We start from the raw sequence: 13,939 nt of genomic DNA, 5'->3' as shown, positions 1-13,939 counted from the left end.
TGGAACCGGAATCAAAGAAGCCACTATGGGCAGCGGGGGACGCACTGGGGCCTGAGGCGCCAGAGCCATATGAGGAATGACTATGAGCACCGGTGGACTGACCCGGGTGGGGAGAGGAGGGGGTTCATGTCCCTGATAGCATCCCGAAAGATGGACCCCATTTGTGGGGTCCTCATCAGCGATAGGAACATTTCGAAGAACCTGTCTTCGGAGGCTGAAGAGGTGGCAAGAGATATTGATGGGGTGGCTGATGATTCTGGGGCCAGGGGAACACTCTGCCTGGGTGCAGTGGATAACTTCCCTGCGCTGCTGATGGATAGGCTGTAGGCCACGTACCTGTTTGACACCAGTCCCACCTTGTGACTCGTTCCTCCACCCGCCCCGTTCCTAGGGGAGGCTTTGGACGAGCGGCCATTTTGTCTGGCACGGCAGCCATCTTGTCGAGCTGCCTGCTACGTGCCCAGGTCATGGTGCTTGGCTCACTGGGCCCAGCCTCGCCCAAGACACTTGGTTTTGGAACATGAGGCCTACCGGGCAACTCAGGACGAGGCGTATTGCCCTCGGTAGAACTGCCGGTAGTGCTGCGTATAGGCGCACCCTCGAACATACTGGCAGTACTAGGGCATTGCCCCTCGGGGAGAACCCTGGTAAAAGAACGTTGCGGTCCCTCAGCACTGATACCTGGGATGATAGCTCAGCTGCAACATGCTCGCCTTTAGAAGCAAGACAACAGAGCGACATAGGTATAATGCTTAGAAACCTCTGGGTATTAAGCGCGTTAGAAATATTATATCATACCAGAAAGATCCGGAGACCCCTCGGCTGTAATGCCGGTAGCTGGACTAGCCTAGGTACGTGTGCTGGTGCTAGAACCTGAGAGGTTCTTCTCGCACGGGCACTTCCTTGGGAAGGAGTCGCCCTTGCGGGGTGCGATGGTAAATAGAGGCCTTGTCTTTGGCCTCGAATAATGTTTGACAAAGTCCTTTAGGTCCTTCGTAAGTGACTTCTGGAAGAGCTCCCTCCACCGAGCTAGACTGTTCTTCAGAGCAAGTGGAGTCAGTGTGTCGCACACGGAACAGCCTTCCCAGCCGTGGGGGCCAAGGCAGTGGAGGAAAAGGGTGTGGGTAAGAGCCCCTCGCAGGCTGGACACCCGCTGAAGTCGACATGCACCGGGGAGGAGCATGGCGTCAGACGACCAAATACCTAATTGAAAAGACAAAAATGATAAAATATCCGGGGAAGAGCACGTAGCATTACATGGCCGAAGCCAAACGCAGGAGCGCTGGTGAAATCGTCTCGTTTCTGTTGATGCAGAAAAGGGTACTGGGGAGTGGCAGTGGTGGGCAGAGTCAAGCGAGCGCATTCTCCCAGAGCCGCACCCTGCACGCATCTAGATTTAAAGGGGAAGGTTTTTTTATGGTGAAAAGGGTTCTGTCTCCCGTCCTTGGCGAGGGACGCCTATTAAGTATGTAGGAAAGGGGATGGGACGTAAGAGTAATGATTGTATTTTTATAGAATCTGCCCAACTTGTATTAAGAGTACTCCCCCTGTGTGCTTAACTGAACCATTTATCACTCTCATACTCCCCCAAGTATTACTGTGCAGTCATACTACCGTGTTAGGGTTTGGCTAGACATTTGTATCTTTTCTTGTTCACCAGAATAGGGTGGCCTCTCAGAATCTGTCCACGGGTCCATTCTGAAAATCCATCATAACAACTTCCAACAACAGTTACAGAGCTTAAAACCCAATGACTTTCAGGGGAGACGTGATGCTAGTAGAGGTGTAAGAATTCTAGCAAGCGATGGCATCCGGAGCAGTGTCTGAGCACCAAGACAAATAACGGAGGTCATGGGGCATAGCCAGCACCATTTATAGTATCCATGACGTTACAATAATAATCCTGAGTAAGAACACCACCAAGCAGAGCAACAGTAGGGACAGCGCATGCACCTTCTGGTGGCTGAAAAACATTTCCAAAGAAAGAAGGGGACCTGGAGGTTACTTCCAAGGTACGGAATCCAATAGCAATGAGATTGCCGAAATATGTTCTGAAAAGAGTAAGCCGGAGACAAGCAGAAATATGTAGAAATTGGTTTAGACAACATTCTTTTTTCTTTGGAATAGTGTCCTTGAAAGTGAATTTATTCCTGTTTTTGAAACCATAGTTTTAATATTTGGCAGTACTGAAAAAAATACATGAGCACCAATCAATAAGCATGTTGGGTTTAAAAACATCCCCTCCCGTCACCCTACCTTTCCGTGTTCTCAGACAGCCAGAACGAGGAGAAGGGAATCAGCAACTCCTCCAGGAATGTTCTCTGCTGCTCAAAATCCTTAAACTGATTGATGACTGAGACCATGCCATCTATAAGGGTACTCCTCTCCAGCACAGACAGCTGCAGTTGCTCTCTGGACAACAGCTGTGTCACATGCGTGAACATAATCTTAAAGTTAGCCTGCAGAAAGGACAGAAAGAGTTAAGAGACTGTCTCTTCTTGGCTCCCAGGGCACAGCAGTTAATAAAGCAAAAGCAAATACACTTAAATCCTACACTTTGCAAAACATTACAGCAGAACATGTGGAATACTCAATGATTCTGATAAGCATTGCTTAAATCACATAATTAGAAGATGGTTTTAAAGCAGGAAGTGTTTTGCCATATTAGCGAGATGGTAGGGGTGCTACGGGGGCTGTGGTCGAGGGCAGCATGACTAATCCCCTGGCACTCCCACCATGCCACATGCAGAAGGCAGGGGCTCGTCACATTGCCAACTTAGACGCTCAAGGCCTAGAAAGGAATCCTGACCCATCGAAACAGGCAAGCCAGTGCTCTGATACCCAGCCACAGGTGCCAGAATCCCAAATACAGAGTGAAAGAGAGAAGCCTGTACTAAGTTTGGAGGTTTACGAAGCAGTCATGACAAAAGAAGAAAAAAAGCCAGCCATTCAACACAGTGGTCAAGGTATGCCCATCAAAGAGAGGGGACCAAACAGGAGGGATACGTCATCCAAATCGCACATCAGAACCTGTAGCCAACCTCAGGGGTGGGGGGCCCAACATTCAATTCATACACCAGCAGCCTTAAAAAAACACTCGAGTCCCTATACAACTAAGGACTTAGAAAGGCATGGCCTGTACCAGAAGGCTGGTGGGGTTTGAAGGAAGAGTATTTGAAGATGGCGGATGGCTCAACAGAAGAGAGTAATAATGACAGCAGAAGGCAGGAAACTGGAGGAGATGCCCTGGAGCCCAAGAAGAACAGGTACAAGGAGGCTGAAAGAGACCAAGAAAGGCTGGATTAAGGAGGAAGGCAGCAGGGGAAGACCAAAAGTTTGGGAAAGATACTGGAAGAACAAATTATTTACTTTTAAGTAATGTTCTTTCTGATGGATGTTTTCATCACACAGATTCCTCATCTTTGATATCTATTTACCAGCAGAATCCTTTCCACCACCAGGTGGCCTACCCTTAGCCTGATGCCTCTACATGCCCCGTTACTGGACATTACTTCTGGGCCAGTGCATATTGAGGTGCCATGAACCGTGACCTTAGTTCCACATTTATCCCTAGCACCCTGCCGTAGAGGCACCGAGAATCAAGGTGTACTAGCCATCCACCAAGAGGGAAAGGTACGGAGGGCAATGAGGAATCTGTGGGAAAAACATCTGGTGCGAGGCATCCAGGAGCTGCTGGCACAAGGATTCTTCACTTCAGGTCCAGATGCCAGATGCAATCCCTGGCGATGAAGAAATGCAAGATTCACCAATGCAGGCCATTCCTGTTAAGTAAAGGACACTTCACAGGATGGAGGCGGCGAGTTCCAATGACGGCCACAGCACACAGAGGACGGCAAGTGTCCTTCAAGTTGTGGTTGAAGAAGCTTCTCTAGGACAGGATCTCTTGAGGATGGGATGCTGAAATTCACAGGAAAGGCGAAGGTACCACAAGCTGGTGACCACCAAAGTTCCGGGAGCAACCGCAGCAAAATGACGCTTTTACCAACGTAGCTCATAAGAGAGCTGGTCAGTCACAGTCAACTGTGTGGCCCTGGGACACTTCCAAAGGCTCAAGATGGCTGGATCCTCGAGAAGGCATCAAGACTAGTTGGTCCCACTAGTCCAAGGGCTGAAGCATCGCACAGGGCTTTTCGAGATCAGGTAGTCCAACAGGGCCAGACGCAGGAAGGAAATGCCACGCCTCTTCAGGAGTCTTCATCAGATCTTCAGTTAGCTGCTCATCTAGAAGGGATTCTTGGCTCCAATGCTGATCTGAAGACAGGACTGCAGGAAGAGTCCTCTTATCCAAAATCCAATCTGGAAGCAAGTCCAAGTCCACCAATGGTAAGGATCTGCATCATTCAAACAGCCAGTTCATGCCCCACACCTAGACTCTCTGGCTTCATGGATGTGGAATGGGACCCGGGAGTCCCACCCCATTCTTGGGCCACACACACAGGCAGCACCAGCCCGCAAATGCAGAAGCTTTGCCGGCAAGGCCATGACCTTATATGGGATTTCCTGACCGGGGGGGGGGCATCCAAACTACAATATTGCCCAAGAACAAATGAAAACCTTGCAGTTTGGCCAGTTTAGGGAACTAGCCACGTTTAGTAGCCACACACAGGAAACGTGAATTTGCACATAAGAAATATGCAAGAATTGTAAAAATATCAACAAACTTATCTTTAGGCACATATACAAGTTACCAAAAATCCCAAGTGTAAAAAGCTAGGGTGATCCAAAAGTATGTCCATTGCAGTGCATTTTAAGATGCTGTGTGCAATGTTAAAAAGGTACAAAAATGGAAGGGAAACATTTTCCCAGTACGGATAGTCTAAAAGACTAACCAATTTCCCAATATTTTTTTTTATTTTTATTTGGTTAGTTGATATTTCAACTTTTCAAATTATCCTTACAATTACGAATATTCATTTCCTTACAAAAATTTAACTTATTTACAATAGAAAAAAACATCATATTCATACACAAATGATACAAATATATACAATAAAAATGTACCATAAGGATTAACAGACTGATTTCATTCCCAAACGTCTTCAGTTTCGTATGTGCTTCATCAAAATTAAAGGTTAGATGAAAAATCATGTTTCCGATTGGTTTCCCCCTGATCAGTCAAATCATTCATCAAAATCAATACATAGTTTGTTGCACATCAAGGGTGGTAAAACAATATTCAAACATTGAACAATTGCAATTTGAATTGTAATTCTAGGATTAGAGAATAGCATTCGCCATTTTTCTAATTGAGTTAAATGATTCTGGAACACTACTTTACCCTTGAAGCATCTGCTTTTTACGTCGTTTGTTGCCTCACAGTCAACTAACAGTTGTTTCAAAGTTTCTGTCTGGGTGATATTCAAGCAGTATCGGCACAAATTGAGTTTCCCACAAATTGAGTCTAAATCTCATATTTCCTGCAGAATACCATGCTTGGATATTTGACTAAGTAATCAGCCGTTTTCCCATATCTCTTAGTTCCAAACAAGTAGACATCAAAATCTTTATGCGACAAGCATTTTATGTAGTTTTCCGCCCAATCATGTATGAATATTTAGATTTTTGCTCGGTCAGGATTTTCCATCAGTAATTGAACAGTGACGCCTGCATCGCTTAAAACATCCATAGTGTGCTCACGCCATTTTAGTGGGTATTTGCTTTTAGATGTGAACAGACTATGAGCTGTGATTTGCAATATGGAAGATTTACTTAAATTTTCCAGAGACTTGCGATAATAGGCACACCGCTTCCAGTGTACGTGCGAGATGAGTGAGGCGAGTCCCAATTCATAGCGAATTATCGCAAGTGGCGTACCATTAGGTAATTGCAAAGCTTGTTTCCAATAAGACGCCTCTATACAGTCCCAAAATGTACGATCTTTTGGCAGGGTTGCTTCAATGCCATATAGGAGTGACAATGTGTTTCATTGAAAACTTACCAAATTTTTTAATTAGTATCTTAGATTGAGACACCAATTATTGTAACTTGGTTTTCAATTCGCACATATATTGCATCTGTGTTTTATTATGTTGTATTGACACTCCAAGATATTTATAGAGGCTTGTATCTGCTAGTTTGTACTGCTGCAGATGCCATTCAAATCTGCGTGCTTTAGATTCTCGAATGGGATTGCAATTAAGAATTTGAGTCTTCAGAATGTTGATACTGAGATTGTTCGCTCGGGTATACACATCTAGCCGATTCAGCATATTTTGTAGTCCCATCGGTGTCTGACAGGAGGAACAGATCATCCGCGTAGAGCAGGTATGGCATTTGCTGGGTTTCGATTTTTGGGGGAACTCCCACACAATCTGTTAGACACCAATGTCCAAGATATAAAAATTAAACAAATGAAGCTAAGGCGCAGCCTTGCTTCAGGCCTCTGTGCGTGGCGATTGGCGGTGTAAACATGCCATCTAACGAAACTCGCACAGGCATTGATGTGTTAGTGTGAAAAAGGGTAATCTATGCTAGTAAAGAGGAGGGACAATTATGTTTTCTTAATTTTATCAAGAGCGCGGATTTATCAATTGAGTCGAACGCGGCTCTGAAATCAACAAATCCTAGATAAAGTGGTTGTTTCTGTGATAATTGATGAGCTTGGATCATAGAAAGTGCGAATATATTGGGAATGGTGCCCAGGCCCTTTACGAAACATGCTTGGAATGGATCTAAAAGCGAGTTTTCTTCAGCCCATACCTTAGTTCCTTGAGTAATATTCTACAGAATATTTTTCCCCGGAGCAGCCAACAATGAAATAGGGTGATAACTGTCTGGTGATTGACGGTCACCCTTTTTGTAGATTGTTATTGCCACAGTCCATGTGCGTGGCAGTGTTTGGCTGGTGTTGATGGCAGTAAAAATCTTAAATAAGATGGAAGCCCATAACTCTGGGTGCATTTGCATGACCTGGTTGGACAAGCCATCCGGTCCTACGGCTTTGGATTTATTGGCAGTTTTGATTAGGTTAATGATCTCATACTCGTCAAGGGGCAGATTGAAAATGATAGGTGTCTCAGCAAATTCTAAATTAGGGCATTCCTTAGGGGCAGCATAAAGTTGACTGAAATGTGTTACCCACTGTTGCATACTAACTGCCGTAGTCTGCGTGACAATTCGATACGGTCCCATGGTTTGGTTAATTGTTGACCACATTTTAGAGATGTTCTTACTGGCTAAAGTATATAGCATTTTAGCTCCATCTCTTTGGTACATCGCAGATCTATGCTCCTTGACCGAATTCCTATAATCATTGCACAGTTTTTTTTTAGAGAATACCAATCTGAGGCTCGGAGGATGCTTATTGAGTTTCCATTGTTCAGCTCTATAAGCAGTTTTCTTTGTTTGAATCATATTATCGAAAACATGCAGATGATTTTGTCTTGTTTTACATGACATTTTAGTTTGCTGAAATGTTTGAATTGCATCACTATATATGATGCCAACATTTTCTAGTGTATTATCATCTCCGGATTCCGATATGTCCAAGGGTTCATTAAAGTAAACTAAAGCATCCTCCGACCATCAAAGACGGTTTCCTCTTGTATTCGCCACCAAACAGCCATTTGCCGATGCCTTTGCAATACAATTAAGTCGAATTTGTGAGCCCCATTACATTATCAACATATTATGATCACTGGCACTGGTATTGGAGATCTTGAATTTACAAACATCTGGCCACAATTCTTTATTGACATAAATATAATCTATGATTGAGGCTAATGAACCTTTATGCCAGGTTGGCGCCGGGGGTATGTCAGATGCGAATGTGCCATTAAGAACATGCAAGCCTCTGTCTGAGATTATACTATTCCATCGAAGAAGTCCGATTGACTTGCTTGCTCTTGATTTTCAAACACTTTAAATTCAGATCACCAGATAATATGAGATACCTTGTATGACTATCTTCCACCACCATGTCTAACAAGTCATTCAGGTCTTTAAAGAAAAAATCAGTATGGCAGTGGGATTCCAATATACGTTCAAAACAGCATATTTATCTATGCCCGCATCAACCCTCACCAACATCATGAAATCATTCGGCATCGCCCATGACCTGGATGCGAGACCAAACTTGATTTTAACAGCAGTTCCAACGCCTGACATGGGCCTTCCCAGTGTTGACTTGATGGTGGGATTCAAGAATACCTCATACCCTACCCAAATTGGGGCAATGAGTAACCAGGTTTCCTGCAAAAGTACTACATCATAATTGTTTAGATGGTGCTTTTTGATGTTTGTCAAGTGCTTGTACCCTCGTGAATTCCAGCTGACGAGGGAAAATGGCTGGAAACTTACAGATTGGCTTAGTTATTTCTGCTGCATATTATATTGGCAGACACTGGCCATTTAACGTGGCATTGCATCCAGTTTTGACTGTTTTGAAATTCGATTGAGACTGACTCTGGATAGATGCAGACACTTGTGAGTTGGATTGGTCACCACTCAGCTGGAAACCTAGTTTAGACAGAGGTTCTTTTGCACTCCAAATTAGACTCTGTACTACTCTGGAGTCCATCCAGAGTTTAACCGCATTCAGATTTTTTTTGTCAAGAAACTTAACAAGAGCCAGATCAGTCGACCTAATGTCTCTTAATATTTGAATTTCCGAGAATATGCCCATTGCCGCTCTGCGATTTAAGTCATATTGAGTCGAAGGAGCAGGACTGCAAGATAACACTAGAGAATATAGCACTGGTCTATTTATGGCTTTATCTGTTTCCAGAGTATTGCTCTTTGGTATTTCCATTTTCAATGCGCTTTGCTCTGTCGAATTGGAGGTCTTAACATTTCCCAGTGCACTCTCAAATAAACGAGTAACCAACCCAGAGAGATCATTCATCATCGTAGAGTCATTTGTTGATGTCCCAATTAGTTTACTTTGTTGTAACGCACTCTGCTTAGATGATTCTAGCTCTGGTGTATCCTATTTATTTGGTTTTCTTAGGGGTACATTTGTTGCCCTCGACTCCTGCGATAAATTCTGACTCTCAAGGGTGGTATTGCGTGATGGGCAGGGTGCAACCGCAACGAGTGAAGTAGACTCAGGAGTTTTATTGTATATTTCAATACAGGGTTGTTTATTCCCCGACATGTAGGCGTCAATTGCCGGCACTACCTTTTTGTAGTCATTTTGTTGGGACATCCCTTGAGTTAAGCTAGATTTCTCATTGTCGTCAACAGCTGATGCATCAGCTTGGTTCGGTGGTCTCAGCATTTTGAGGAGTTCATCTAATGGAGGATAATTTAGTGCGTGGGAAGGTTGAAAGGATCCCGCGCTCATTTTCTTTTTGAGGAGCGTTTGCGCAGAGTATTTCTTCTTAATTGCTAAAGACGCAGCTATATTTATTTTTTGGGTAATGATGATATTTTAATAAATCGTTTTGTTGACCTGTTCCCCTGTTTCAGAATGCTCCGGTTTTCGGTTCATTTTAATCAGATTTTTGACTATTTTTTGCCAACTTTTCACTTTTCTTTTTACCTTTTCGTTTCTCTATGTTGAGACATATTCGTCGACTGATTTTCGTCACCGACTTTAGCTTGATTCTTTTTTTTTAATTAAAAGATTTAGGAGTTGCCAAGTTGAAGATAGAATAAAGTTTCCCCTAATTGGTTGCTACATGTTCCTTGGGTTCATTCGCATTTGGATCTTACAACAGCGATTCAACGTTCCGTGAGGGATCATATATAATGGCACTGATACAGGGCAAGATACTTGGGAGCTCAGTGCTTACTCCACTTTTTGGGGGCAGGGGCGTTTGTAACCTTCCCTCATTCTGATAGATTTCATAGGTACTTGGTGCGACAAAACTAAATGATTGGAAGCCACATGTGGCCGAGTTCCTGTATTTATCAACTCTTGTGTGGTAAGTATTTTATGCATGAGCGCTTCTTGTACTGCCAATCGTTTGTCAACTGAATTGTATATCTTTCCAAGTGTTTGAATGGCCAGATTCATTGCTTGCAAAGTGACATCAATTGTCGAATCAGGTTTGTAGGTCCTTATGGATGTGTTAGTTCCGTGTGCATTTGTTTGGATCCTACTGGTTTCAATGCTTGAGGTCGTAGTGACTGTTTCTGAGGTTGAGTGCGAGACTCCAGTAAACAGAGGAGATTGAGAGATTTTCAGAAAGCATTTTGTTTGAGAATACAGAATCATTGACATCTAAATCAATGATTGCAATGTCCTTTGCGAACAGTGTTAAATAGATATTCAGTTGGTTGTGCTGCGACTGGTATATTCTCTAACACTGCTGTGTCTAATATTGATTGCCGAGTGCTTGTTTGCTTCGTGGAACAATTATGTTCTATTTCATTTACTTTTAAATCAAATGGGGGCCTATCGGGCAGTTCATTACCTTGCTCCTTTTGTTGAGTTGATGGCGGATTGATTTTCAATCTACTTTTGGCTCTATGGGCCGATAATTAACCACTACAAAACATTCTAATATCCAAATTGAGCGACCCCCCTCTGGCTACTTTGTTTCTAGCTGGTGTACAATTCAAAAGCATTGACGCTTGAGGAGAATACGACGGGTTCATTATATTGGATGGATTATGAAGGTTAGTTGGCATACCTGTTTTCAGGGAGAGAACTTTCATGCTGCTAAATCTCAAGTTAATCACCTTAATCAGAGCCGTCAATAGTGGTTTCTCTCACACTCAATGCTATGCAAAAGTATCCAGGAAGACCCTCCCTCCCCTCCGCCGCGACGAGGCGAAGAGGAAAAGAGGTACTTGCTGGTACTTCGCTTGGTGCGCGCGCACCTGTTTTTGTAGACAGCAAGGATGGGGGCGTGGCTTCTGACACTGCGACAATATAAACAAGCAGTGATTACTATGTTAAACGTTTAAAAATCTTCAAGTCCTTTTCTAATACGGTTTATTTACCGTCAGTTCATTCAGGAAAGCTCACAAAGGACAATATAGGAAACTAAGAATACAGCTAATCCTGAGTCCAGAAAGCAGCGTCCCGAGGCAAAGAGGTACTTGCTGGTACTTCACTTGGTGCGCGCGTACTTGCTGAAGTCTTTACTTACTCTCAAAAAGTTAGAGCAGGTTAAAACACAAAGCAAAAATATCGGGGCTCTGTAGGAACTATGGAGCGAAAGTTGCCAAAAAGCAAAATCTTTCCCAACACCATATGGGAGACACTATTCACTGTAATCATATTTCTGGTGCTTGTATCTGCTTAGATTCACATGCTCTGCATAGTCCGACATCTAGTGGAAGTCGGAGTATTACAAGATTTGTTACCCAAACTCGAAAACGGACATTGACAAGCCGTGTTTAGTAATACTATCCCTAGTATGAAGTGTACTGTACCCATGGTCCGCCACGCGTCGAGGTCCAGCAGATTGTTTCTGACATGAGGTTGCATGAAGAGTAGCGCGAGTACAGATGTGATAAAGTAGAAACAGTGATAACCTAGAAACATCCAAGCCATTTCTACTCCAGTAGGGGAGGAAGGGTGGGCGAATGTGAATCTAAGCAGATACAAGCACCAGAAATACGATTACGGTGAGAAATGTATCGCTTCTGGAGCTTGTGGATCTGCTTCGATCACATGCTCTGCATATATTAGTAAACACTATCTGATGTATGACATTTTTAAACACACCTTTACACATGTGTTTCCAGGCGCTACGAGGCAAGGGAGAGGAAACGGAGCGAGAACAAAGACAACGATCTTATTAGGCCTAGTGACATTGAGATTGCGCAAGTCCAGGGGATAGGGGAGGGGAAAAGTGCCAGGGGTTAGGGGAGGAAGGGCAAGTGCAGGACACAGGATCAAAAACAAGTAGTGCAGCCAGCAGGTGGCAGTGCAAGAGTTAAGTACAGACAACAAGTGTCTGTATAAGTGCAGGTAAAGGGACTGTAGGATTGCAGATACAGACCTAAGTGCCAGGTATGCAACTGGGCGGACAGGCACCTGGGCCTGAAGTTCAGAGGGTAGCCAGGTGACCAGTACAGTTTCAGACAGGAGATCAGCATGGAAGAGGAAGAGAAGGCAGAAGCAAAGAGGAAAGTCTTGAGAAGCTTCCTGTGCCAAAGATGGTTCTGCTCAAGTTTCAGAGAGGCTATTCCAGAGGGAGGCGCCAGCTGAAGAGGAGATCTGCTGCCAACTCGTTGCTTGTAGAAGCACCTGACCCCCAGGGAGTCTGAGGTGGAGGAGTGAAGAGCTCTAGAAGAAGATATTTCCAAAGAGAGAGTTGGAGGTATTGAGGTCCCAGGCTCCAGAAGGCCTTGTGGACAATGCAAAGGGTCTTGAATTTGACCTTTGCAGCCACTGAGAGCCAATTGAGAGATTTCAGGGTTGGAGAGATATGATCCCTGGGCTTGAGGCCAAGGACAAGTCTTGCAGTCCTGTTCTGGATGAGTTGTAGAGGACGGAGAGTAGAGGCAGGCAGATTTAAAAAGAGACTGTCTGCCTAAAATGTAATTAAATTATTCTGGAGTAAAATTGCATGAGGGTGGGAAGCCTGAAATGATAGGGGCCTGGGTGGGAGTGACATCCTTAACAGGCGTGGGCTGGGTAGGAGTGGTATCTTTATGGCGCATAGCCCCAGAGAGAGAGTCTATTGGAGTAGAAAACTGTCTGGGTGACTTTTGGGGTTAAGGGCGTCGAACCTCCATTTTTTCGGCAACCTAGCCTTAAAGTAGTGAAGCACTGATGTGTTTCCCAATTATTGCTTGCATTTACAGCGTTTTCTTTGGGGACGCCGAAATGCCTTTCGCCGTCTGTTTCTCCGGCACGAGAAAGGAGGGCCTTCTTATATGCGGTGTCCAAACCGACCTTTGTTTTCAGGAACAGCCATGAGGCGAAAGCGTGCGCGATGGCCCAGAGGACAATGAGGAAACTGAGACTTTACCCCCATCACAGTACTGCCGGCCTGCTTCTAGGAGTCAGGGGCCCACACTTGGGGTTTCCGACGGACCTCATTGGCCCTCTGCGTCACTCATGACCCCGATAATGCACTTGCTGGAGTCTTCTGTCACGTTCGCTGAACCTTTAGGGTTTTCAGCCGGAAAAGCCGACAGGATTTACAATGCTTTTCTGCGTGATCCTTTGGGAGACAGTGATTGCACACTTGGTGCATGTCCTTCTACAGGAATTTACGGTGGCAGAAGGGGCAACGTTTTAATGGAGTTTTGACCTTTATATTTTAAAACGGCAGATGGGCAACAATAGAAGGAGATGATGGAATAAACATTCTCTAAAAGAGGTCAGTATAAAGAACCCCATCCCGCACCTCTCCCTACTGTAATGGGCCGAAGCCCAAAGTGGCACGTAAAGGCAGCGTTTGGTCAAACAATCGACGATGTTGGTGTTCGTCAGGGGCCGTCCAGTGGTTGAGCAGTTGTGCAGCGAGGCAAACAAGAAAGGAAAGGAATAAAGCCTACAAGTACAACCTTTGGTTAATCAAAGGAATCAGCCTAGAAGAGAACTGCATTTGCGACAGACTTCGATGGCAGAAAAAAACAATCTGAGGGACCTTGACGTGTGAAGGACCATGGGTACAGTACACAACACACTAGGGTTAGTATTACTAAACACACACACTGTCAATGTCCGTTTGATTTTCAAAAACAATTTTTTTAATACTCAGACTTCCACTGGATGCTGAAATGGCATTTCCTGACCTGGAAAGGTAGGAAAAAGGGCAAAGGACATGATGGACAAAGAACAAGCGAAATTCTCATGGCACAGCCATTTTAGGATGCTAGCCACCTTTAGTATCCATTTCAGGAAAATACAAAATTGCACAAGATATACATCACAAAAATGAAGAACAAAAAAAAAATTTAAAAAAAAAAAAGAATCAGACCACCGACTTGTGTCAGGCGCATCATCGAATTAAACAAAAAGCCATCAGGTAAAAAAAGGGATGATACAAAGTATCCTAACTGCAATTCA

At 44.2% G+C, this 13,939-nt stretch overlaps 1 protein-coding gene across 5 annotated transcripts in view; it reads right to left on the bottom strand.

The window, feature by feature from the left end:
* The window catches only part of LOC138468321 (exportin-5-like), a 2,334,215-nt gene that overhangs the window by 1,321,274 nt on the left and 999,002 nt on the right, over positions 1–13,939 (bottom strand). For all 5 annotated transcript variants that reach the window (XM_069608827.1, XM_069608826.1, XM_069608825.1 and 2 more), the window contains exon 18: positions 2,257–2,459. In XM_069608827.1, the coding sequence (XP_069464928.1) occupies positions 2,257–2,459 (203 nt within the window). The remainder of the gene's footprint in view (positions 1–2,256; positions 2,460–13,939) is intronic.

The sequence above is a fragment of the Ambystoma mexicanum genome, chromosome 4q (assembly GCF_040938575.1).
Source record: "Ambystoma mexicanum isolate Mex_15411 chromosome 4q, UKY_AmexF1_1, whole genome shotgun sequence".
NCBI lineage: Eukaryota > Metazoa > Chordata > Amphibia > Caudata > Ambystomatidae > Ambystoma > Ambystoma mexicanum.
Note: the sequence above shows the minus strand (reverse complement) of the source record. Positions and strands in the feature narration are given on the sequence as shown.